This window comes from Suricata suricatta, chromosome 14, assembly GCF_006229205.1.
Source record: "Suricata suricatta isolate VVHF042 chromosome 14, meerkat_22Aug2017_6uvM2_HiC, whole genome shotgun sequence".
Classification (NCBI taxonomy): domain Eukaryota; kingdom Metazoa; phylum Chordata; class Mammalia; order Carnivora; family Herpestidae; genus Suricata; species Suricata suricatta.
Window position 1 is genome coordinate 85,023,987 of NC_043713.1, and position 27,021 is coordinate 85,051,007.

Sequence of the window (27,021 nt, forward strand, 5' to 3'; positions counted from 1 at the left end):
CCTGAACCTCCATTCTTTTCTCAGCTCTCTCTGGGTCCCTCCTTCCCTGAGGCAGTGAGCACAGAAAGCCCAGAGGACTGGATGGGAGAGGGGCTGAGCGCGCAGAGGACGCTGGGCCCAGTGAGCTCACGATTTACACTTCAAAAATACCGTCCCGGCTCTTCCTAAGAATGTAGGTGTTGGGTGTGGTGCGGTAACCTCAAAATCGGGCCATGGGAAGAGACAAGGACAAGGCTGGGAAGGAATGAATTGAGTATATGCTCATGGGCCCCAGGGGCGGGCTCACTGCAGGCCTCACGGGGCTGGGGGGGGAGGGGCAGGGGAGCCCCAGGGGGCTCAGGAGGTGACAGGAGGAGGGAGAGAGCCTAGGCCAAGCCTTTATTAGAGTTTCCATGGGAAAGGCAAGATGGCCCAGTAAACAGCTTAGCATTGGCTGGCTTGATGAGCATTGGATGGGGGAGGGGGGCTCTCGAGGCCTGGCAGGTGGTCCTGGGGTTCTGTAGGGCAAGGAGGGCATCAGGTGGGTGTGTGGGAGGCAGGTGTCGGGGTGCCTGGGTTACAGACCAGGCGCTGGGGGTCTGGGTGTGAAAGGGCTCCGGGGCACCTGTGGTTGTCTTTGGGAATCAGCTGGTCCTGCAAAGGGCAGCCTCTCCCTGGGTCTGCAGGACTCCCAGATCCTAGTCCAGAAAAATCTGGACTCTGAGAAAAGGTAGCTGACATCAGTGCCGAGTAGACAGACATAGGACCCAAGTTAAACCGACCTGCACGCAGGATCCTTCATGATCTGGAAGGACCTGTGTGAGGTCCGCTGGGAGCGTGGCCAGGGCTGCCCTCAACCCTGTCTTCCTGGGAATCTGGGTCTCCATCCGTTCCCCTAAGAGGACCACGCTTGCCAGCAACTCCCAAGGTGACCTTCACTTCCTCCTTGAATGCCTCCGTTTCCTTATTTGATTTTGTAGTGACGTTTAATGAGATTTCTCCATCTACGAAGAAGAGATCGTTTCCCACTACTGCGAATTTAGGGCTAAGTGCAATGGCAATGATAGGAGAGAGGGGGGGCCCCTTTGAGTTCTTTAATTCCAAATGGCTGGTTTCAACGGATTTCATAGGGCATGGGTGTCTTTCCTGGGCCTGGCCTGGAAGTGTCAGGATTCAGTGACACAGAGGAGGGATGCATTTGGCTCAGAAAGTGAGACGAGTTGGAGATCTGATATTTGGAAATATCCAAAGTGTCTTTCATTTGGGCAGAATCAGGCTAGTTTTAAACTTCAGTGTTAAATACCGTGAAAAAGCATCTTAGGAAGAAAACAGCTGATTGGTAATGTTTTTTTGTGACCTGAGAGTTTCTGGCAGGGATGGGCCTAGGTCCCTGGCTGGAAGTAGTTCTGTGAGCCTTTGGACCGGGGATTGCAAACAGCACTCCCCACAGGGCTTGGGGAATGAGGGCTTACTGGAGATCAGGCTCGGTGTAAGAAATTGGCTGTACTCTGCTTATCTTTTAATTCTTTTTTTGATAGGAACTTGGGCACAGGGAATGGGACTAGAGGAAGATCAGCACTGCCAGCACGGCAGGGGGCTGATCCCCAGACGCAGGCTGATGGGGCAACAGGGGACGGAGAGGCTTGTGGCAAACTGCTGTCTTCACGCTCCAGATACAGGAGATCATGACAGGTCAGCCCTGGCCGATTCGATCCATGTGGGAATATGGGCCTGATGGGGTCAGACCTGTTTTTCCAAGGCTGGCCATACCTTTGGATTTTAATGAGGAACCTCCTCATTTTATTATATTCACAGTTCCAATTAAAGAAATAGGTGGGCAAAACAACAGGATAACAACAACAGTCAGAACACATCTAGAGACCACATCTGGTCCAAGACCTGTGTGTATGTATGTACGTATGTATGTGATCTCTGTGCCCCGTGTGGGCCTTGAACTCAAGACCCCACGCTCAAGAGCTGTGTGTTGTACTGACCGAGCCGGCCAGGTGGCCCTGATCTAAAGTCTTTATACATGACCTCAAGTTTTCTAAATTTTGGAAATGGGAGGGTTTCTAAGACACGCTGAATTCAACCTCCTGTGTAATTGAGGAGATTTATGTGTGTGGCCTTCTTACAGAGAGGCGTTCTGAAGGCTGGTGCCCCCACTGCCTAATGAGATGTGCTTCCCCACCATTGTCTGGCCACAGTTGGAAGAGATTCTCTTGGGTGGAAAGGAATGGAAACCAAGGCAAACCAAAACAAGTCTTGGAAAACCACAGGGTAGACTGCAGTCAGCTGGACCTCAGGAAGGGACCAGAGTCGGGAAACGGGAAATCGCCAGAATCCCTTGTCTCTTTGCCTTGCTTCTCTCTGCACACTTGCTTTCCTCTTCTCTTCTCTCTAGGGAATGCTCTCCAGTCCCCATGGTGGGATGTGGTCACCTCCTAGCTTCTTCTCTTAGGCATTTCTGTTCTAGCCTTCCGCAGAGAGCCACACAGTCTCTGCTTCTCAGTGCCGCAGGCCTGGGAGAGGGAATCTGATTGGCCCACCTGGAGTCAGCTGTCTGGTCAGCTGGTGCCATCAGCTGTGGCCAAGGCCCGGTGGCACAGAACAAAGATGGCGCCAGCACAGAGCTGGCGGACTCCACGGTAGGATCATATCTGTGACTCCCAGGATTGCCAGAATGGTTTAAAGTCTCAAAGAACTGCTGTTCAGAATGGCCTGGAGCCCCAAGACTTGTCCATATGACTCTGTGGAGCTGAACTTTGTTTTGGGGTGATCTAGCCTCCCACAGAGGCTCACAGAGATGCACCTGCCCATTGCTGATGACCCGCATCTCCCCCAGATGTGCCTCCTGGCTTGATGTTCGCAGCCCTTCCACCTGTGTCCCAAACAGTGAGGTCCCAAGGTCCTCCTCTGCCCTGGGCGCCCCCCAGGAAACGCCTTCATTAGTCAAAATAGTCTTTTTAAAATTTTTTCATTTTTTAATGTTTATTATTTATTTTTGAGAGAGAGAGAGACAGACAGACAGACAGAGTGTGAGTGGGGAGGGGCAGAGAGAGAGGGAGACACAGAATCCAAAGCAGGCTCCAGGCTCTGAACTGTCAGCACAGAGGCTGACGTGGGACTCGAACTAACAAACTGTGAGATTGTGACCTGAGCCGAAGTTGGAAGCTTAACCGACTGAGTCACCCAGGCGCCTCTCCAATTTTCTTAAACTGTGTTATCCCATCCCAGCCCCGGGTACGGTTGTAAAAGTAGTGACATCCGTGAGTACTCAGCGGGGTTAACCAGAAGATGAAAGCAGCTCCCGCCGGCTCTGTGTCTGAGCCCCGTGGACTCGGAGGGAGCCACTGCCTCCCCTGGGAGATGGGAATGTGAGCCGAGTTTGAAGGATCCATCTGTCATCGCCAAGGAGCGTGGCAGAGGAAATGGCCGTCTGGCAGGGCCACCTCTGACCCTGTACTCCCAGGCAGAATCACCCATCTTCTTAGGGCGGCCGTGACCCAGCTGAAGCGTGGCCATTCACCACGTTTATGGACCGTTCGCCGTGAGCCGGGCCCTGCGCTCAGTCCCTCTCAGAGTGGATGGTTTCTTGTCCAAAGTGTGCTCCTCAGATATTCATAACGGCAACGACGACTTATCCATCGTGGTGCCAAGCACATTTCGTACATCGCCTCCTTTTCTCTCCCCTCACAGTACCCTCCTAGGGTTGAATTATTCTCTCCGTTCTAGAGCCCCAGAAAGGTAAAAGATTGCTCTCAAGGTCACCCAGCCAGGAAGCGGCGGGGCAGGGTTGACCTGGCCGTGCCCGCGTCTGACCTGGGCGCGGGCTTGTGGCGTGGCCCTCCTACACCTCTGTGTTCTCCTTGTCGCTGCGGGTCTTGAGGGAAACAGGTGAAGGGGAGGAGCGAGAAGAAGCACAAGTCATTTAGGGGAGAAGGGGCGAGACCCAAAGCTGTGGGTGGCACCGAGGGGCGGCTTAGGGAGACCCTGGCGCCCCCTCCCCAGCCCCAGCTCAGAACCGCGGGGGCGGCTGCCAGAGGGGGCTGGCGGCTGAGCTCGGCTGTGGGTGTGAGCGTGTGGGTGCGTGTGAGTGATGGGGTGTGGGAGTGGGAGTGTGCGACCGTGTGCGCGTAGGCAGTCAAGCCACAGTTGCCCACGGGGGCGGCGTGGCTGTGCTGTGCGCCGTAGGCAAGGATCCGTTCTCTCTCTAATTCTGTTCAAGGTGACTGTCAAAAACCCACAGAAGACTGTCCTAATGAAATGGAAAAGTGTGCAAATTTATCCTCCGCATGCAGATGCCTTTTCTTTTTATCTCCTAATAATTGCTCCCTGAGGTTCAGCTTCATGATATTAAAGGGTCTTTTCTTGTTGGACAATTAGTGAAAACAGTCCACCTTGTGCACTTTCTGGAGTCTGGACTTGGAGGCTGGCCGACAGGGACCGGGGCCTGGAGCGAGGGCTCACCCTTTTGCTTCCTTTCCCTTTTTGTGTTATTTTTCTCAATTCCACCTTACAAAGCGGTCTGAACGCAGGTGAGTCAAGATGTTCCTGAGAGTCGATCTGTCTGAGGGAAAAATAACATCTTTCAACAAGTAAAGATGAAAAGATGGTTCTGGAAGCATGTGTTCTGCTTGAAGTTGTCACAGCGACCGGTAGTGAATGTGATGGGACTTGTCTCTGATCGGGAACAATTAGCAGATTCACTGGGGCTCTGTTTTAGGCGTCTGTTGTCAACCTTAATCACGGAGTTTTAAATCATCCGGGGATGTGTGCGCGCGCGTGTGCGTGCGTGCGTGTGCGTGTGCGTGTGTGTGTGTGTGTGTGTGTTAAAGCTGCATTTACATTTCCCCTCTCCTGGATTTCACAGAAGTGGTTCTGGGTCAGTCGGTTCATTCGTGTCCTGGCACCTGTCATCAGGCCCCGAAGATCTGGCTGCGGCTGAGAAATGATTAGCTTCCCCTGAGAGGAGGCGGAGGCCAATCTCAGGAGTTCGCTGCTCTCTCTGCTCTGACAGCCCTCCTAGAAACAGGGAGGTGGTTGGAAATCACAATGGAGTCTCTGAAAGAGGGGGTGTCTCAATCCCTAGGATTCACGTCTATTTAATACAACCTCACGGAAAGAAATGCAAAAGCATCACCTGTGATTTAAGGAAGGTCCAGCCTGTGGGGTTGCTGCAAAGCTAGTGTTTAGGTTTTATTGTCTGTCAGATATGTTGGAAGACAAGAACTTTGACTTAGGGCTGAGGTTGGCAAATCTCCGAGCTTTGAGCCTAATCTGGCCCCCTGCCTGTTTTTGCAAATAAAGTTTTATTGGAACACCTCCACATCCCTTCATTTACATATTATCTGCAGTTGCTTTCCTGGCTGTCTGGGCAGAGTTGAACGGATGTGACATGCAAAGCCTAAAATATTTCCTACCTGGTGCTTCACAGCAGACCCGCACCCTCCCCCCTGTTGGGGGATGACACGCTCGAACTTTTCCAAAAGTGAAGGTGAAGGTCCAGGCAGCTAGAAGGTATGGCCAGCCCAGAGCTATGGAGGACCTGATCGTTTACTTTTGTTTCACCTCTTCTGGGCAACTTTTCTCTCCTCCTAAGGGCGACCAGGGGACAGAACAGGACACGCTTTTGCAGGGATTTCTGCTTCTTGGCAGTCGTTCTGACAAGAGGTGTTTGGGGCAGACGTTGGAGATCTTTGCCGTCTTGAGGCCTGGGGTTGGTTAGAAACTGGTGTTTGTAGGTACAAAATTGGTCAAATGGCCCAGTTTCACATGGCTCAAGCTGATACTTGTGCATTTTATACCCAGAGGCTCCCCATTTTCGCCAAAGTCAGCGGAGGGAGAATAAGCCGCCAAGCTGGCCTTCCTCCGAACTGCATGGTCTCTGCACTTGCTTCTGCACACACACAGGGTTCCGTGTTTCTGGGCGTGGCATCAGCCAGCAGGTGTGGGGCTGGGGGGCATGCGAGTGCTCCAGGGGGCGCTGGATCTGCTTCCTCGGGTGTCGTGGGGGAGCTGGATGATCCGTCTCCCTCCTGAGGTGCTTCTAGTCCCTGGGGCCTGTGGATGGTCCTTCCGACAAGGCCTTTACAGATGGAGCCAGCTGAGGATTTCGAGATGGGGAGGTTACCCCGGGTCATGTGGGTGCGTCCTCCGTCCCAGCACCAGGGCCCCTAGAGGAGGGAGGCCGAGGGAGGTGGGGCACAGAAGAGAAGACCGTGTGACCCCGGAGGTTGGGCCGGGGGGTCGTGGCCACCAGCCAAGGAGCGCACACGGCCATGTGAAATCAGACGGATTTTCTCGCCTCTGGAGGGAGTGGGGCCCTGCTCACAGCTTGATTTCGAGGCAGTGATGCTAATTTGGGGCTTTTTGCCTTTGGAGTTAGGAAATAACCGTGTGTTATTTTCAGCCACCGAGTTTGTCTTGCCACAGTTTGTCCCCGCGGCTGTAGGACGTTCATACTATGGTTTTCAAACTGTGTTTGGCCTGTGTTGGCCACTGTTTCCCTCTTAAGTTGTTCGAGAAATAGGTACCGAGAGCCTGTGTGTGCCGGACACTGTTCAAGGGCATGTGCAAGAAGCGCACCGTTCCCGTGGCCTGGAATGTTGCACTCAGGGCACAGGCAGAGAACCAGCAAATAAAAGAGGTGATTTCACGTAGCGGTAAGTGCGGTGTTCCAGGGACGCTTGCTCCATAAGAAATCACCCCCCACTCGGAGCCTTAGCCACAGCCACTGCGCCACGTTGCCAGCTCCTGCAGGTTGGGAACCTCCGCAGCGCACAGTGGGAGTGACTGTTCCGTCCCACCGCGTCTGTGGCCTCGGCCGAGAGGTGACTCGATGGCTGGGGCAGGGATCGCCGACGGCTTGCTCACTCACACGTCCGGAGGACGGCGTGTCGTGAGGAAGCCCCATCGCAGGCAGAGGCTGCGTGGAGATGCTCCAGCTGGCAGTCCTGGTCTTCAGGACTGTGAGAAGCTGCAGGTGTGGGCTTTAGGAGCCCACCTCCAAGGTCACACAGCCTCCCTTGTCCTGCACTGTGTGGCTGAAGCAGACACAAGCCCACCCAGCTTGAAGGGGAGGGGCAGACACAGACACCGCCCCCCCCCCCCCCGCCCCCTCGGCGGAAGGAGCGACAAGATCACGCTGTAGGCGGGCACGGGGGAAACGGTGTCGCCGCCAGCGTTGGAAAACAGTGTGTAGGTGATGCAACAGGAAGTGGAAAGACAGTGACGGGGAAGTGGTGCGGCTTTAGATGGTTGGGTGGTCAGCACTTCTCCAGCAGGTGATGTTTAGCTTGGGTTCCGAACGGGGCGGAGCCCACCTTGGCAGCAGCCGGGGGGAGGACTCGGTCGGGCCCCGGGACATACTCGTACCCTCACCAAGGGGATGGTACGGCACGGACCCATTGGGGGACCCATCGGCCCCGGTCATCTGGACTGGGTGCCTGCTGTGTGCCGTAGGGTGACTGCAGACAGTGCCCCATGCAGAGAGAAGGCCACAGGCAAAGTCCCTGCCTCGCCAGTGCGCTTGCTTCCCCTCGCTCTGTCCAGTCACTTCTGGTCCTGTGTCACTGCCCCCTTTGCAGTCCACTTACTGAAATTATCCGCTTTCTGAAACCATCTTATTTACTTTTGTACACCCAACACGGGGCTTGAGCTCACAACCCTGACACCTCTGCCCCTGAGCCGGCCAGCCACCACTGAAATGGTCTTAATTTTCCACTCGCCGATGCTCTGTTTCCCCGCTACATTAAAGCTCCATGAGAATGGATTCCTTGTCCCTCTTGGAACCGGAGTGCACGGCATAAAACACGGTGTCAGGTGAAAATGCGCTGAGTGAATGGTGTGTGTCAGAGTGGGCTCATCTCCTAGGCCCGGGGCTGCCGGGCAGAGCGCGTCTCCTGGATTTTGACATTTGTGGCTGCAGTAATTGTCAAGATGAAGTAATTAGAGAAAAGCGCAAGAATGTCGGCAACCTTCTGGACAATGGAAATTTGTCATAGGGTCGAATTGGAGCCAGTAATGATGCTGCTTGTACGGGCCATTGGTCTTTTAAATGAAATTCTCTTTCCTCACTTTGAAAAATACTCCAAGGATCAGGAGTGAACCGAGCCTAAGGAACCCCTCGTAAATGGCTCCTGTAATTAATCCCCTGGGACTCCCCGGCAGTAGCGTGGCGTCCATTACTTACGCACAGAAATAAAGATAGATGTGCCTGGATAATAGGCCTGGGAAGGTATAAATCTCGCTTGTTTAGGGGGGAAGGCAGCCCACGAGGACGTGTCACTGTGGTCCAGGTTCCATTTGATTTATGAGAACACGCAGACTGGTGGGAGCTGAGACTTAGAATCAGAATGTTATCAGAAAGGACGGGCGTGTCCAGCTGTCTTGTGGCTTCTGGCCACTGTCCTTAGGAAGGATTTCTTGGAGCCACAGGAATTACGGTTTGCTCGCGAATGAGCTGTGGATGCAGGCTGATTTGGTAGAAAATGTTGACGCCCATGGAAGGCATGGAGTTAACCAGAACAGAGCCACGATAGAGATCAGAGTGGATGTTGGTGTCCAGGGATGTGTTTTGTTTGGTTCATTTGCCATCATGCGTTTACCCGTTGGTCGGTACTTCCTGGATTTCTGCTTTGCGCAAGCCTCGTGCTAGATGCTACGGTTCCTTTAGAGTGAGTGTTGGTCTTGTAGCTGGGACACACACAGGGGTCCAGGGGCACCTGACTCGGGGTGGGGGGTCCCAGACAGAGCAGGCTCGGCCACTTGCCTCTGATAAAACCCAAAGGCAGGGAAGTGAGTGCTGACAAAACTAAAAAGGAACTTATTTCGGGAGGCCAACCCTGGGGAGGCGGCAGACTAGCATCTCAAAGGCTTTCTCCAAAATGCTGAAAATACTCCAGGTTTCCATAAGGGAAATGCGGGACAGAGGTGGGTGCGTGAAGCTCAGGTCAGTCCCGGTTGTGGGGTCCGTCACCGGTGGGGTCTTGCTGGCTCAGAGAGCTCCTTGTTGCCTGAGGAGCTCAGACCATCGGGGGATGCTTTGCCCTCGAGGTCTTCCATCTCAACCAAGAGACAAGATGGGAAGAAAGGCCCAACTAAAAAGTTTGAGGTCAAGATGGAGGGAACCGGAAGTCCTGTTGGGTCTGGGAATTGCCTCCTTCCTCGGGTTGCATCCAGGGATTCCCCACACTGTGGCTCCTTCCCAACCGCTTGTCAGCACGTACTGACGTTGCTACGTCTTCTTAACATTTACCTTTACGTGGGCCTTCTTGTTTGGAAACTTAAGTGCCACGTTTAGCTTTGCCCAGAGTTGTAAATCTTACTGGTTTGTTCCTCTCGTTTGTTACGTCAGTTCTGTTTCTTTCTAACTCCTATTACAATAAATGTAAGGGTTAAAAATTTCTCTTGTTTCTGACCTAAAATGTTGTGTCTCACCTAGCCAGCCTTCTCTACTAAGAGTAGTTTGCATACCTCACTTCCGGAAGCAAAATGTTTGCTTTGGCTGAATGTCTTCTTTTTGGCAACTTTGTGAAACTTGTGATTTCTACCTGCTGTTTCCTGGGATGGCTAATTTTATGCTTCACCTTGACTGAGGCTGTGGGGTGCCCTGATTAGGTGGTAAAACATTATTTTCAGATGCGTCTGTGAGAGTGATTCCAGAAGAGATTAACATCTGAATGGGTGAACTGAGTAAAGACTGCCCTCCCCAGTGTGGGCAGGGACCATTTCATCCTTCAAGGGCCTGAACAGGACCCCCCCCCACCCCCCCATCCCGCTTGAGCTGGAACGTCCAGACTGGGAAGTACAGCTTTGGCTCCCCGGGTTCCCAGGCCTGTGGGCTTGGACCAGAACCATCCACCGACTTCCCTGGGCTCTGGCTTGCTGGTGGCAGATTGTGGACCTGCTCAGCCTCTATAATCATGTGAGCCAGCCTCTTATGATAAATCCCTGTCTGCATATCTGTATGTCTCCTTCTGGTTCTGTTTCTCGGGAGAACACTAAGACCTAGTCCCAGTGAGAGGTTTGTGGCCCAGGTATTTTAAGGCGAGGATGGGTCTTAAGTTCTCTGACTGTTTTGATTGCCCATTTTCTGTTTCTTTTTCTGTAAAAACAATAGAAGGGCATATAAAAGAAATACCTTCTCAGGTCACTGTGGACTGACTTCCAGAAAATTCGGAGTGATTCTTCCCAGAATGACGTATCAATGTCCATGAGCCAACGGGCAGTATGACCTTCCTCTTGCTTCTTGCCCAGTGCTTAGAATGGGGCCTTGCACCAGATGGACTCTGGCGTTCTAACATCACGGTCCGATCTAAGGTCTGGCGGAGCAGACTTTAATCATCAGCCGAAAGATAGAAATGCTGCTTAGTGGTGATAGTTGGCGAAGAGGTGAACTCATGTGTACCATGACTATGATTTCTAGACCCTGATATTATCTGAGTTTATTGGTGTGTAGGGCTCCATGACAGTTGGAAAACCAAGTCCTCACCAGCTATGTGGTTAACCAATGGATTTTATTGAGAGCATGACATTACAGGGAAATGTAACGGTTTCAGATAGACTGAATGGAGGATTTGTCAAACCAGGAGGCCAGGGAGGGGGAGTCCTCTGTGCTCCTAGGCACTGGAATTTGTTTCTGTCATCATAGCCCTTGTTTCTCCCAAGCAAAGGATGCAAAATGATGCTCCTTGGGCTGAATCTGGCCAGCACATATATTTTGTTTTGCTCAAGGAGCACCTGGGAAAAATAGGAGCCAACATGAAACATTGGACTGTTGCTTATAAGCATCTTGATTTTTGGTCTGTCTTGAAACAGAGGTGGCTGGAAACATTGGCCCCGCATGCCCATTGGACATGGACTCTTGGAATGAAGCTGATGAGCACGTGCCCCCTTCAGACGGGGCCACTTTGCTGTGCGTTTCATCATCTCCTTTTGTATACACACACCCAGGCTGTCGGTTACTACCATTTATAATCCTCCTGGAAGTATGGTTTTCCTTATGGTGGACAGAAATTCTCAGACACTGTAAAAAAAAAAAAAGGGAGATAATCCCAGAGGGTTGTGTGCTTTGAGAACGACAGAAGAGAACATCTTTGTAGGAGTGAAGATCATTCCTGCATACTTAATACACAGGCAAAGTGCGTTGGCCGCCTCTGTTCATGTACTGTTGCTGTCTGGTCCCTGCAGGCATTTGACTTTCTGACCCCTGCGTCCAGCCAAGGGGTCAGGGAGGAGCCCTTGGAGGCAGACGGTCTGTTGGGAAGCCCCTTGCAGTGTCTGGTGCCCCCAGATGCAGTAAACTGGTCTCTGCGCCCCTTGGGGATGGAGTGGATTGGAGTCTGTTTCATCCTTAATGAGCGAATTGAATGGCTCACAGCAGGGGGAAGCTTTTACCCAGCAGTTTTCCACTTAGAACTATTCTTCCCTTCTCTCCTCAGCTAAACAACTGAGCTCGCTCCTGTGTATTATCCCGTGGTATTGAGGGTGGCAGTTTTACATCTGTGGGGACACTCATCTCCCCAGTTTGAAGTCAGATTTCCCTGCTATCATATCTCTGTATCCTCTGTGTCACTTAACGCAGAAGGCAGCACAGAGAGGAATGAAAAGCTGGTGTGATCACGTCCTTACCTGCCGGACAGTGCAGAGAGGGGAATGAAAGCAGACTGCTTGGGACATTAGGCACGCTCTCTAACCTCTCTGGGCCTCAGTTTCCCTCACGTGTGCAATAGGTGTAAAAATGGCAACACTTACCCTTCAGAGATCAGTGGTAAGTTCTTATGTGTAAAAGTACTTAGTGCCTGGCACTGGGGGGGGGGTGCTTTGTTCTCTGTGTAACTTCAGCACCTAGAACAGTTCCTGACCCTTAGTTCCTGGTCAATCAATAGTTACGGCAAGAAAGAAGGAATGAATGGTTTCAGGACAGTTTTAGAAGCCGGTATGCATCTGAGATGTGGGTACAAAGACAGCCTCCAAACCAGAAGTCAGACCGAAAGGGATTTTGCTGTCCCTTCCAAATACAAGAGGTGGCCTGGGACATATAATCTGGATGCGAATTTGTGGGTGTATGTTGTTTTATGGAGAGATGGCACGGTTCCCAGAGAATTGTGGGGTAGGTTTGCCCCAGATGTGGCCCTGAGTGCTGCTGTTTGGGGACCCTTGTCTCGTGCATCAGTTTCTTCTACCTGCTGTAACAAAGTATCACTAACTTAGTGCCTTAACAGAGTATAATTTCATTGTCAACAGTCTGGGGGTCAGAAGTCTGAAATGGGTCATAAGAGCTAAAATCAAAATGTCAGCAAGGCTGCATTCATGCCTCTTATAGGCTCCAGGGAAGAATCTGCTTCCCTGCATTTTTCTTGGCTCCTGGCTCATTCCTCCATCTTGAGAGCCCATCACTCTGACGTCTGCTTCCATCCTCACATCTCTCAGACTCTGGCCCTCCTGCCTCCCTCTCGGAAGGACCCCTGGGTACTCCTGGTTAATCCAGGGTAATCTTTCCATCTCAAAAACCCTTAACTTTAACCACATCTGTAAAATCCCTTTTGCCCTATATAGTAACATTCACAGGTTCTGGGGATTAGAATGTGGGCATTTTGGGGGCCATTATTCTGTCTGCCATGTTAGTTGGGGCCCTGAGGAGTTGGTGAGTGTCTGAGGCTCTAGTGGGGCTGTTGCAGTCAGGAGGGGTCCGTGCCAAGCAAGGGGGACCGTTCTCGCAGGTGGGGTGCCAGGCCCAGGAGCTAGGTGCACGTCCGCAAGTGCCAGGGGAGGGCTCTGATGGTGGATGCTGATGTCGGGGTCTTGATGCAGCAGCTTTCCCCAAGCTGGGGCATGGCCACGCTCCACACACACTGCCCGAGCGAGCGGTGCAGGAGTACGCGGGGAGTGAGCTCATTGGACGGTTGTCAGTCATTCCCAGCCAGGGTCTGGGGGTCTGAGGGACAAGGAGAGGGAAGCGGTGAGAGCCAGTGCACACTTGCCGGGGACCAAGCACCTTTTTAGTCAGAAGTGCACACCTACTTCTCAAAACACAGTGTTAAATGGCCTAATTTATCTTCCAGTCTCTTTTCCCCCCTTTGATTGTAAAGGCCATTTGCCTTCATTGTAGAAATTTAGAAACTGCAGCAAAGTACAAAGAAGCAAACAAACATCATCCAACACTCAAAATCATAGAGATAGCCACTTATGGTGTCTTGGTTCTTTCAGGTCCTTTTCCCTTGTGTCCCCACATGCACGCACATCCGAACTCACATCCTTCCCTGTGAGATGTGTTATTATTGGTGTTGTTGTTGTTGTTGAGTTATAATATGTATACAGAATGCATGGATCACAAGCACACAGCTCTATAATGTGTACAAAGTGACACGTGGATGTGTCCAGCTCCCACAAACCTCTGCAGCCTGCTCCTAACCACTGCAATGCCCTGTCCCCGGCCCCAGGTGCTGTGACCCCACGTGACCACTATTCTGATTTTGAACAGCAGCAATGAATTTTGCCTGTTTTTGAACTTCATATACATGAACTCATGTAGTAGGGCCTCTCTCCCTCAACCTTGTGTGTGTGGGACCACCCACAGCGTTACCCCCTCATAGCCGTGGCCCATCCATACTCTGCTGTAGAGCAGAGGTTTGCAAACTATGATCTTGTGAGCTAATTATGTTTTTACTTTTATTAAAAAAAATTTAATGTATATTTATTTTTGAGAGAGAGCAAGACAGTGCAAGTGGAGGGAGGGCAGAGAGAGGAAGACACTGAATCTGAAGCAGGCTCCAGGCTCTGAGCTGTCAGCACAGAGCCGGATGCAGGGCTTGAACTCACGAGCTGTGAGATCATGACCTGAGCTGAAGTAGGATGCTCAGCTGACTGAGCCACTCAGGTGCCCCAGTTTTTACTTTATTTATTTTGAGAGAGAGAGAGAGAGAGAATAGGGGAGGGGCAGAGACAGAGAGGGAGAGAGAGAATTCCAATCAGGCTCTGCACTGTCAGCATAGAGCCCAATGTGGGGCCCAAACCTACAAACCATGAGATAATGACCTGAGTCCAAACCAAGAGTTGGACACTTAACTGATTGAGCTACTAGGTGCCCCTCTATGACATCTTATTAAAATATTTGATATTTGGATTTTATTTTAGTGTTAGGGTGAATTAGGTAGGGCTCTGTGTCTAAATACCAGTAGCTCATTGGTTGTGTCAATGTGAATGATCTAATCAGTCTTTTCTTTTTGGAAGTGGTCATTTGATTTGCAATCGAATATGCATATGGCACTTGGAACGGCCTACCTCGTGAGGCCCACACGCGAGGAAACCTGTGAACAGGCCTGGGGACGGACAGACGCCCTACGAACCCAGGGGCCTGCAGAGGCCAGGCAGGCAACATACATGGTGAAGCAGGCTGGGTATTTGCATGCTCAGTGCTCTGGAATATCCCACCTGTTCCCAAGGAAACATGCTTTCTCTCGTCTTTGGGAATAAAGCTGCCAAAATCATGGACACTTCAAGTCCCGTGGCTCAAACAAGATAGAATTTTTTAACCATCCTCATGTAGGCAGGAGGTCCTGGGCAGACAATTGCTCTGACCTTTGAGGTCATCCTGGGATCCAAGGGTTTCCTATCTCTGTTCCGGCATCCGCCAGGATGGGGTCTGTATCTCGTGGTGGGGTTTGCCTCGTCCCCCCTGCCCCCCGCCCCCTGACATTCCATGCAGGAAGGGGACAAGAAATGGGGAGTGGAGTGTGGGAAATTCCTTTTCAAAGGGTGTGTTCTGGGAATTATGCACATCACCTCAACTTGTGTTCCAGCGCCCGGACCTGAGTCCCGTGGCCTCGGTTGGCTGCAGGGAGACTGGGGAAGGCAGTTTCATGGCCCAAGCTTGAGGGGCTCTGTTGCCAAAGGGAAGAAGGGAGAAAAGAAACTGGGATTAACCATTTTCTGTCCTCCCCTCTTTCTCTCGCTCTTTCTGTCAGCGCACGGGTATCGAGGAGTGTTTCTGTAATGAAAGTGCTCTATGGGGGGACGGTGAGAGGGGACTGGGACTTGCACGTGTGGTTAGGGATGCAGTCGGGCGTGGTGGCCATCCTGGGGTGGGGGTGGGGCCGGCCGACCAGCTGTGCTGCTCTTTGCCCTGCGGGAATTCAAGCTTAGAGTTAACAGGTGTGAGTTTTCAAGAGATGGCAGACATCAGATTTTTGTTTTTAAATGAGAAGTTGTTTGATTTTTCAATCTTAGTTCAATTTAAGGACTGCTGTGTTGACCAATCAATATAGGTATGCAAGGCATATTTGGCCTCCCGGCCTCCGATTTAGGATTTCCGCCACGGCGATGCCAAGTCCAGACAGCACTGTCATCTGGAGCGGGAGAGCCTGGGGACACCCTGGGACCATCAGCTCCGTACGTGGGGCACTTGAGACTTTTACACACCGGTGATGGCCGCAATGGTTCACTTTCTAAGAAAGGGCAGTTTGATATTGTCTATCCAAATGACAAGTGTGCATACTCTTGGACCGATCAATTCCCGATCAATTCCTCTCCTGGGAAGATATCATTCAGAGAGAGTGTACAGACGTACAGTAACTGATGTAGGAGGTGACTCATTGCAGTCCTGCAGTAGCAAATGGCTAGAAGCCACCTGAATGTCCAGTGGGAGGGACTACTTAAGCAAATTTCGGTGCGTGCATGCAATGAAATGATACACAGCATAAAAAGAGTGAGGGGCACCTGGGGGGCTCAGTGGGTTAAGCCTCCAACTTCAGCTCGGGTCATGATCTCATGGTTCATGAGTTGGAGCCCCACGTCAGGCTCTGTGCTGACATCTTGGAGCCTGGAACCTGCTTCAGATTCTTTGTCTCCCTTACTCTCTGCCCCTCCCCCACTCATGCTCTATCTCTTTCAGAAATAAATAAAAACATAAAAAAACAAGGGTGAAAACACTCTCTCTATTGACTGTAACCATGGGATGTTGCTAAATGAAAACCAAACCAAAACAAGACATAGAACACAGAGCAGGGGGTACAGTATGTAGCTATTTGTGTTAAAAACAAAGGGAAAAATATATAGAGGTGTGTATGTTGTACATGCATGCTTCTGTATGCATGCAATATTTCTGGAAGTTTCATAAGAAATGGTAACTGCTTGCCTCTGGAAATTCTCGTGGCTGTCAGACAGTAGTTAGTGGAGGGAGATGTTTTACTCGAGGATCTTGTATCTTTTGAAGTTTGAACCAAGTAAATGTTTTACTTAATAAATAAAGCTAAGATCGCAAACCCAGCAAGATTAGTGGGGTCCAGAGAGGCCAGGAGAGTGTGCCAAGAGTCACGCCGATGATAGCAGTTTGCAGGCAGGATCTGCGTCCATTTCTGCGTCTGGCTGCGCGTGTTTTGTTTCCCTGGCAATCTTCCCACGCTGCTAGTTCCTGCCCTTCCGGGCTGTTCAGAGGAGTCTCCAACTTACTAACCAGCAAGTTGCAATGTATTTCACCAATTTATGCAATTCATTTGGTTCTTTGTTGGAGCTGCTGTTTGTCTCTGGCTTAATAAGAACAGTCTTGAAGCAAAGCCGTCTTCTGCAGGATCTCGGGCTCCAAGGCCCTCTGATTTTATCCACACCTGTTTGCCGTTCACAGAACAGGCTGAGCCAGGATCTGTGTTGGCCTCATCACCTGAGCGCCTGCGCTGCTGAAGTGGGTGACTAGGGGCCCAGGCGCCACTGAATGTTAGAATTCCAGTAAGTTGGAGGGGCCCCCTGCCGCTCAGCTTCCTCCAGAGCGATTTCCTGGCTGCAGAAAGCAGGGGGGACAAATGCAGGGCCTTTGGGAAGTGAGGCAGGCAGCCTTTCTGGTTCCTGGTAGAGAGACGCTGTTTAAATGACATTTGTCTTGAAGATTAGAGAGAGATGTTGGGAGCTGCATCGGGACCGGAGCCTTGTAATTAGCTCTTACCTGTGTCCTGAGGATTCTCAGCCCAGTCGCTTGTCAGCGGAGCTCGGGACAGGATGTGTTGTGTCCTGACCCAACACGAATTAGAATGTACTTCTTGTTTAAACAAAATGAGAAATCCAGGTGTCTGGGGATTGTCCTGTCACCTTCAATTTCCCCCGAGCCGTTAGGGCCCAGTGTGGTGCATGATCATTTACATTGTATGCGTTAGCAGGGGTGTGGTTTGGCCACAGATAACCGAAGCCTTAGTAACAGTGGTTTAAACACCGTAGAAGTGTATTTCTCTCTCATATAAAAGGGCATAAATAAGCCTCCAGAACGGGCACAGCGGCTCCACGCTGCACAGCCATCAGGCTCCTTTCTGTTAACCACCGTTCCTAAGGGATGGGTCTCTCTTCCTGGTCCGAGCCCCAGCCGTCACCCCCATATTCTGGGCTGCAGGACCGGGAAAGGCCGTTTGTCCATCACTTTTTAAGAACTTGCTTGCAGACCTTCCCTCCTGTCCCATTTCCAGGATGTAGTCATGTTAACGTGGCTTCCCCTTGAACGCAGAACCCGACAGAAGGACTGAGGAGCAGGTGATGTGTTTTGGGAATGGATTCGGGGGAAGCTGAGGTACCTGGGAAGAGGGAACGGGGGGGAGGGGAGAGCCGATGGCCACCACTGCGAGCAAGTGGGGCTCAGCGCTGCGGAGATGACTTCTGAGAGCAGGGTCAGGGACACCTTGGTGCCGTTTGCCTGAGATGCAGGAGAGGGCAGAATTTGCCCCGCTGGTTGAGGGCTGCTCCCAGGTCGCTAGTTCCCTTCCACGTGCAGTTTCGCGCATGTGCAGAATGGCCCGAAAGAGCCTCTTCTGAGACACTGGCCAGCGAGGGATCCGCGATGCCACTGGGGTCTGTCACATCACACGACCTGTGTGGTCACCTGCGGCTGCGAGGATGCGGGATGGGGAGTATACGCCTCCCTTGGCTGCAGAGGAACCTGGGAAATGTAGTTTTTATTTGTAGTGGTCATGAGCCTCCACCCTACCCCCGCAAGAGAGGGGCTGATTATTGTCGAGAGGATGTTGGAGAATAAGTAGTGGAAGCCGCCCGCCATAGTCTTTATTTGTCCCTGGGTTAGGGACCTGTCGTTCTCGGTGGCCCGGAGCTCAGGTGAGCGGATGTAAAAGCCCAGCCGGTGTAGCTGTCCAAGGTGCTTACGGACGCGCGTGCTCACAGGGAGCCGCTCAGACCCTGTTTGAGACCTGCTCACTCTTACTTTGGACACGGTTCTGACAGGCACAGTGGTCCGTCTTCCCAGTGCCGGCTCGAGGCAGCAGACGGACTCAGGCGAGGTCCTGAGGGAGGGTCTGTCCACGGATGGACGCTAGCATCTCCTTCCAAGTCCACTCCGACCTTGCAGACGTTGGGAGTGACTGGAGTCACTTCCTCCTTTCAAACTTCTCTGCCCTTGGGAGCTGGTCCTTGTCTTCTCCGCTCTCCTGCCTGTATCCCCTCGGAGCCACACCCATGCAGAACTTCACTTCTTCCCGTGCCCTCCACACATCCTGTTTACTCTTGTCCAGAGTCTTCTTCCCCATCCTGCCCCCGGCCATGCCAAGTCATCCTTCGGTTTTCTGCTGAGAATTAGATCGGCGAGGCCCTTCCAGCACAGGCTCCAAAGGCACATACTCGATCATTATTTCTTGTTCAGTGGTCCTTCTGCTCAACTGGACCGTGTGCTCTGTGACAGCGGGGATGAAGCTGTGTCTGTCCTGTTCATTGCTGTGTTTCCAGGACCCTGCAGATGGTTGGTGTCAGTAAGTCTCTGCGGAGTGGATGGAATCTCTGATCCCAGGTAGCTTTCCAGGGTGTGCCCTTGATTCTTGGGTGAGAGAGGGTGTTAGAGCTCATGCCGAGCCTCTCCTACAGTTGGGGTGCTGTTCTGAGCTCATGCTTTATTGCTGGGGGGCTGAAAGGCCAGTGTGTGATTCTGTTAGAACTGCTCTCAGTTGCTGCTGGTACCCAAGGCTCCACACAGATTTACAGAAGAGGGAGCTCAGTGCAAGAGTCAGTTAACAAGTTAGTGGGACTCAAAGTGGGGCACTGCCTCCCCCTGGCTCTTGGGTGTGTTGGCGGCCAAGGTGCTGGGCCTTTGCAAAGCATGTTCTTTTCAGTTCTTACTATCTCTTTTGCTTTCAATGAAAAATATCCACAAACTTAAGCTATTTCCCCCCAAATATAAAACAAACTTGGTGAATATTAAAGCTAAAATTTTTAGAAAACATTCTTCCTCCCAATCCTGGTTTTGAAACTAATATTGAAAATTTAGAGAGGGGCACGTGGGTGGCTAGTCGGTTAAGTGCCCTACTCTTGAATGGGGCTCAGGTCATGATCTCACAGCTGTTTGGGCCCCGAGTTGGACTTTTGGGCTCTGTGTTGGGCGTGGAACCTGCTTGAGATTCTCTCTCTCCTTCTTGCTGCCTCCCCCACTCATGCCCCCTCTCTCTCAAAATAAGAAAAGAACAAAAGAAAGAAGAAAAAGAAAATGTAGAGAATATAGAAAACTATAAAAAGTAAAAATAAAAGTCATCCAGGCAAAGTCGCCATTAATGTATTCTCTCCAATCTCATGTAAATACACACACACACACACACACACACATGCACACATGCACACACAGGCTGAGAGGATTATCCTTTAGGTAAAGGTTTATACCTTGATTTTTTTCACTTTTCATGAGGTTTATAACATTGTCATTTGTCTTTAAATATTCTTCAAGAATGATTTTCGAAGGCTGCAGACTACTGTGCAGGGGCATACCCTTCAAAACTTAGCCAACCCGTGTTTTTGACCACTTAGGTTGTTGTGGGCTTTTACTCACTGCCATGGGCTGATTGTGATGAATTGTCTTGTGTCTCTGAGTGTTGCTTATAGATTCATAGGAATATAGTCCCTAGGTTAAGGGTATAATTATTTTTCAGTCTTTCAATACATGTTGCCAAATTAATTTTTAGAAAGATACCTGTTGACATCCACCAACAATGTGTTTTTTCTTCTTTATAACTAACCGCACCTTCAACAATAGTGGCTACTATAAACTCAAAACAAAGTCAACTTGATAGTCTCCAAATTACCTTCTCAGCGTCCATGGAGCTCTGATTAGTGGTGACTAAGGCTGTTTTCTCTCCTTATTAAAGTGTTTATGTGTCACCTCTTTCCAAAAAAGGTTGTGTGGTCATCCACAGCAAAAATACAGAACTGCGGTACCGTCACTAAAAACAGCTGTTTTCACTCCACATTATGTGAACACATTTCAGAGTGTGAGAAATACTCACGTCCATACCGGCATGGTGGGTGACAGATTGGTGAGGTCTGCCGCAGGTGTGGCTGTTAGGGCTGGGGGCAGAGACGTGTGGAGGGTCTGCTGGTGGTGCCGTGGCTGCAGCCATGGCCATACGCAGCCACTCAGCCCATCAGCTCGCAGTGAAAAAAGTTTAAAAGTTGGTCAGAGTGAAGCGGTAAGAGACCCCCCTGGAGCTGCTGCTCAGCCTCTCCCGAGCTGTCTCTAGTCCTCCTTTTTATTTTCAAGTCTTGAGCTGCAGACCTACTGGGTGCTCAGCTAGCAGGGGGCTAGATAGGAAGGACAGAGGGTGCCCCGAGGAGGCTGTGTTTCTCAGACTTTGGTCTTTGACGTATAACCTTTGCAATTTTTTCCCTTGTTGTTGTTTGGGGTATCCCTGTGCTGTTTTTAAATTTAATATGCCATTTTAAAGCAGATGCACGGGTTTTATGTAAATACGTGTATTTTAAAAGCAGTCTCCATCCCAAGCAGAAAGCCAGCGTGACTTCCCATAAAAAGATGAAAACCTTCAAAACAAGGGCAATGACCACAAAACAGTGGTCTTAAATCCCAGCTAGATGTGGTTGCTTGCCAAAATCTTTCAGACAGGGGCGTGCTGTGCTGTTTCTTGGTGAGCAAGGGTGACGAGCCAAGTGTTAGAGACTCATTCACAGGAGGCTTTCTCCCTTGAGGAGAAGGATCGTGTCATAAGAAGGGAGTGACTTTCTAATTGTGGGATTCCCTGTTCCTGAAAAACTTTGATAAATAGCCCTCTGCACTGGTGGTGGGGCCTTGGTAAGAGCCAGGGAGGGCAGATTTGGGAGGACACCGATGCCCGCCCGAAAGAGAGTTGGGTGCTGGCAGGAAGCCTTCTTGCGTACTTTTGGGGGACCGCATGGGGGCGCGGGTTTATTTCAACACCACAGCCATCGATGAGTAAGGTTCCCCTGTTTTCCAGCAGGGATATTCCCATTCGGGGAGACCGTTCCCTCTTTGGTCCGGTGGTTGGTCAGAGGAAGGCCTGCCCAATGGACGCACACCTGTCTGTGAAAAGGCACCACATCGCATCCAGGTGTCCTGTGCTGCTTGAGCCTCCGTGAGTTCTGGGCATGCGAAAAAAAAACTGAGTTGGCATCACGTGCAAGTGGCATGTGGCGCGGGTGTGTGCAGTTGGATTATTTTTATTTATGATAGCTGATTCACAATCGTGTCTCCATGGCGATGGGGAGCCGAAGGCTGAGGGAAGAAGTCATTCGCCACATTATTAAATGACCCAATGAAAGGAAAAAAGCCCTCCAACACATTAAGGATTAATTTAACGTCGTGGCCTTGCCTGGTGGGTCATTACCCGTCCCTGCTGCAGATGTTGGCATTTCTATTTCCAGAGTGTTCTGAACAGAGTGTGGTTCATCTGTTTGCATTTGAATGTCACTCTTAGCTCAAATGCAGCCAGATGCTCAGGGTCAGGTGGGTCACGGGCGACCTCATCGGGAGATGCTCTCTGCCACAGAACATTTGGGAAGATGTCGGTCTCGATGCCTGTTTGTGCGTGCGTGTGTTTCCTGATGCCCCGGGACACACACAGAATCGTGTATAAATTATTTGCAGGAAATACCGCCATACCTACCGCACACGGTTAAAGGGTGACAGTATCTCTTGATTTCCCCAGGCACTGCCAGCTCTCTCTGGTCTTAACGAAATCTTAATTACAGCCCTTTGCGCGCTCAAAAGCATATTCCAGTTGGTGTGCCCGCTCTCCTCCTAAGCCTCCGCTGTGTTTCTCCCCCGTCTGTTTCCGTCTCCCCTGCCCCGCCCCCCACCCAGCGGACCTCTCTGCAAATGTTATTTCTCCTTCCTTCCGTGTTTGCAGCCCTCGTGGACACACTGCTTCTGGTGCCCTGTGTGTTCTCTGCTGTCCCTTCTCGCTCAGGAAGTCCTCGCTATGGGGAACTTCACCCAGGTCACTGAGGGTCGCGGTGGTGCATCCTTGTGCAGTGCTGTGTACTATTCCCCGGGGCCTGGTATATCCAACGCGTCCATTTTGCTGCTGGCAGACCTTCTCATGGCTTCTTGCTTTTTGCTCCAGGGGACGAAGCCACCGTGGACATTTTTGTGTGTATCACCCGTGCGCCTTCTCTCGGCTCTGTGTCTAGAATCGCTGAGTCGTGCGTTCGCTGCTTCTTCAGCTTGAGCGGGTGATGCCGAATTGTTTTCCAGGGTGGCTGCGCACGGTTGGCCCCCACCGTCCACGTGGAGGTGTCCGCTAGCTCTGTGTCCCCGGCAACGCTTGGTGCCGGCCTGTGCGAGTTTTACCGGTCTCATGGGTGCAGAAGGCGCTCTCACTGTCAGCGTGCGTCTCCAGTGTTGCCCACGACAGTCGCTAGCTGGCCCCGCCCTGGGGCTCCGGTGCCCTTCGCCTGCCTGTGAACAGAAAAGGATCTAACAGCTTGACTCCTTGTCTGTCTTGGTTGAAAGTGTGAGTGGGAAGGGGGGGCACTTATAGGTGTTGAGAAGGAAAACCTCCTGTTTTTCTTTTCCTTCGTGCTCTACTTCCAGAACACTTCTAAATTTAAAAAATATATTTATTTATTTTTGAGGGAGGAAAGGGGCAGAGAGAGGGAGACACAGAATCCCAAGTAGGCTCCAGGCTCTGAGCTGTCAGCACGGAGCCTGACGGGGGGCTCGAACTCATGAACCGTGAGATCATGACCTGAGCTGAAGTTGGACGCTCAATCGACTGAGCCCCCTCCCCCCCAGTGCCCCGCCTTCCAGAGCACTGCTGACACCTGATGTCTGGGGCTTTCCCCCACCAGCCGACTCTCTGACACCCTCTGGGTATCCTGCACTTGAACTCCGTTCTGACCCTGCCCACCCGGAGGTGGCGTCAGATCCCATGGGTTAAGGACTCAGCCCCACAAGACTGTCCCCACTTCAGGTGCCAGTCCGAAACCCCGGTGGTCCCAGTGCTTCGGATGGGCTCTAGATTGGAGGTTTCCCCGACCCCCTCCCTGGGTTCCAGCGTCGGCTAGAATGGCTCCCGGAACTCAGCCAGCCGGTTTGCTGATTAGCCTGCCAGTGGCGAGTGCGGAACAGATCAGGACCGCGGGTGGGAGGGGCGCAGGGGGCGGGGTCTGCAGGGAGGGGGAGGGGCAGGGGCCTTCAGACCCCAGCTGGCGTTCTCCCGCTGGACCTCCATGTATTCATCAACCTGGAAGGTCTCTGAACTCTGTCCGTTTGCGGTTTTATGGAGGCTTCATTATGTAGATACAGATGAACTCATTGGCCCCTGGAGATGAACCCAACCTCCGGCCTCTCTCTCCTGGGGGGAGGGGGGGTCAGCCGTGGGGCTGGAGGGGCCAACCTCAGATCCCTTGGTTGGTTCCCTTGGCAACCAGCCCCCCTCCAGTGGTGGTTCTAGGGCTTTCCACCTCATGAACATAAACACAGGTGTGGCTGAAAGGGCTTGTCTTCTTTAAGGAGACTCTCACCTTTACGCTCTTAGCGCTCAAGAAATCCAAGGGCTGGGGGCGCCGGGTGGCTCAGTGGGTTAGGCATAGGACTTCGGCTCCGGTCATGATCTCATAGTTTGTGGGTTCAATCCCCGCGCCGGGCTCTGCAGTGGCAGTGCAAAGCCTGCTTGGAGTCTCTGTCTCTTCCCCTCCCTGACTTGCACTCTCTCTCTCTCTCTCTCGTCTCAAAATAAATAAGTAAGCTTAAAAAAATTACAAGGGCTTTAGGAGCTCCGTGCAGAAATAAGGAAGAAGATCAAATATGTGTATGTCATTGTAGATCATGTCGCAGGCGTCCAAAGACCCCCCACACCGAGCAGCACCGTCTCTTCTCACTGCCGCTTTCCCCTGCCTCTGCATCGCCCTTCCCGGACCCCGCCGACCTGCAGCCTCAGCCGGGTCTTCGCCCCCTTCGTGGAGTACATCGACTCCAGCTCCCCCAGCTCACAAAGCCGACCCTGTACTCTGCATTCGTGGGACGTGTTTGTGGGCCCTCCCTTTTCCCATTTAGTCCTACTTTGTCAGCCCTTGGTGGGGGGTTCTTGCTTCCTTCAGTTGAGCTCTTCCCAAGTTTTCCTTGTCTTCACACTTCTCTCAGAGACTCACGCCGAGTTTTGTCCAGGCTCATTGGTCCAGGAAATGTTTGGTGGAGCCCGCTGTGTGCTGGGCCTGGTGGCGGTGGCTAAGAAGATAAAGCAGCTGCGTTCCTTGCCCTTGTGAGGGACATGCTTTCTGGAAGAAATGAAAGGAATGAACTGGGGTGATGTGATGTGGCTGGACAGGAGGGACATCGGATTATTCAGGAGACTTGCGTTGCCTGGAGAAGTTGAGTGAAGTTTGCCAGACGAAAGAGAACTTGGAAGTGGGCTTTGTAGGATGAGTAGGAGTCGAACAGATGGCCGGGCAGCCGGCAGGAGCCGCGTTGGTGGGTTCAGCGTGTCCTGCCTCCCAGCCTCGGGGATTACCGCACTTCTGTTACTTTGCACTCTTGACACCCTTGGGCTGGAAAATTCTTTTAAAGATAAATATTAATGAAAATGGAAGGCTGTCCCGGGGCACCACAGGGTCCTGACTCTGGCCATTAATGCGACGGAAACAAGGTAAGAAAGTGGTGCCCTGGTGGTGACTCTTATTCATTCATTCCTTTATTTGACTGCAGACTTTGCATCTGTTGGATGTTTGAATAAAAGATGAAGGAGAAGAGAAAAAAACCTCATCCTCAGAACCGAGAGGGCTCCTCCGGCTTCTGCTCTGACCTCGCTGGGGTCAGCGGACTCCAGCCGGTGGCAGCAGCTGTCGCGGCCACGCTGGCTTCTCGCAGCATTTGCCGCCGTTTAGATCAGACTGTGGGTCTGATCGCAGTGGCCCGGATTGCGCACAGTCATTTTGGCCATTTGGCTAATTAGAATGAAACCATCAGGTGAAATGAACTGCTTGTCTCAGACTTTGTTGTAATGATCATTAGACGGGAACTCTGACGTGCTGGCCCTGGGCTGTGCTCGATTCTGGGCGTCTCAAGGCTCCTGGGGGTCTTAGTCAAGGCTGAGTGGCTGGGCCGGAGCTGGGAATGAGATGTTTTCTCTCAGCGGGGAGACCTGGAGAGACGCGAGTGAGTCCCTCATGCCTTTGGGGGCTGCCTGTCTGTGAGGCAGTGCTGGCTGCGTCCTTGGCCTTGACCTGACCTTTGGTGCAGCTGTCAAATAAACAGAAGCGGTGGTGTGTCCCCTGACAGCTGGCGCGGGAATGACTGTCAGAGAGCTGGGGATGTCGGCCTGCCTTCTGAAAGGCTTGTGTGGTGTTTAAATCTGGAAATGGGTGCAGTCTGGCACTATTTAGGGTTCTAGTAAAGTCATCTTTTACCACATTAGGTTTTTTAAAATTCATTATTTTTTAAGTGTTTATTTTTGAGAGAGAGAGAGAGGGAGGGAGGGAGAGGACAAGTGGGGAAGAGGCAGAGAGAGAGGGAGACACAGAATCGGAAGCGGCTCCAGGCTCTGAGCTGTCAGCACAGAGCCCGATGCGGGGCTGGAACTCGTAAACTATGAGATCACGACCTGAGCCGAGATCAGTAGTTGGTTGCTTAGCTGACTGAGCCACTCACGTGCCCCCAAGCCCCCAGATTTTAACCTAGAGCTTGTAAACTGGAAAACCCTGAACTAGGTCTGTGGGCAGTGTGGGTTGAATTGTGTCTCCCCCCAAGAGATAAGTCCAAACCCTAATGCCTGCGGCCAGGCTCACTGTAAGCAGAGGAGGGGAGCGCAGGGAGGATGTCGTGTGAAGGAGTCAGAGTTCCGTGGGAATGAGGGGCCACAAGCCCAGGGGCCTAGGATGGACGACATCGGGAGTAAGCGAACAACACGGGCCATGTTCTCCCCTGGAGCTCCCGAGACAGAAGATGCTGCCATCTCGCTTTGGGACTTCCAGAAATGAGAAAATAAATGCCAGGGATTTTTTTTAGGTTAAAAAATTTTTTTTTTTAGTTGGAGCATATTTTGTATTTAAAAAAATTTTTTTATGGGGAAATTATTTTGATTTATTATTATTTTTAATAGTTTATTGTCAAATTGGTTTCCATACAACACCCAGTGCCCTTCCCCACAAGTGCCCTCCTCCATCACCACCACCTCCTTTCCCCCCTTCCCCCTTCAACCCTCAGTTCGTTTTCAGTATTCAATAGTCTCTCAGGTTTTGCGTCCCTCTCTCTCCCCAACTCTTTCCCTCTTCCCCTCCCCCTGGTCATCCATTAGGTTTCTCCTGTTCTCCTGTTAGACCTATGAGTGCAAACATATGGTGTCTGTCCTTCTCCGCCTGACTTATTTCGTTTAGCATGACACCCCCGAGGTCCATCCACTTTCCTACAAATGGCCATATTTCATTCTTTTTCATTGCCATATAGTACTCCATTGTGTATATACCACAGCTTCTTGATCCATTCATCAGGTGATGGACATTTAGGCTCTTTCCGTGTTTTGGCTCTTGTTGACAGTGCCACTATGAACATTGGGGTACATGTGCCCCTATGCATCAGCACTTCTGTATCCCTTGGGTAGATTCCTAGCAGTGCTATTGCTGGGTCATAGGCAAGTTCTATTGATAGTTTTTTGAGGAACCTCCACACTGTTTTCCAGATCGGCGGCACCAGTTTACATTCCCACCAACAGTGTAGGAGGGTGCCCATCTCTCCACACCCTCGCCAGCATCTATAGTCTCTTGATTTGTTCATTTTAGCCACTCTGACTGGTGTGAGGTGGTATCTCAGTGTGGTTTTTATTT

At 51.5% G+C, this 27,021-nt stretch overlaps 1 protein-coding gene across 1 annotated transcript in view; it reads left to right on the forward strand.

Moving 5' to 3' along the window:
* Nucleotides 1–1,644: 1,644 nt before the first annotated feature.
* Nucleotides 1,645–27,021, forward strand: part of TMEM132B (transmembrane protein 132B) — a 289,917-nt gene continuing 264,540 nt past the window's right edge. The window contains exon 1 of the mRNA XM_029922313.1: nt 1,645–1,671. Within this exon, the coding sequence (XP_029778173.1) occupies nt 1,665–1,671 (7 nt within the window). The 5' untranslated portion in view covers nt 1,645–1,664. The remainder of the gene's footprint in view (nt 1,672–27,021) is intronic.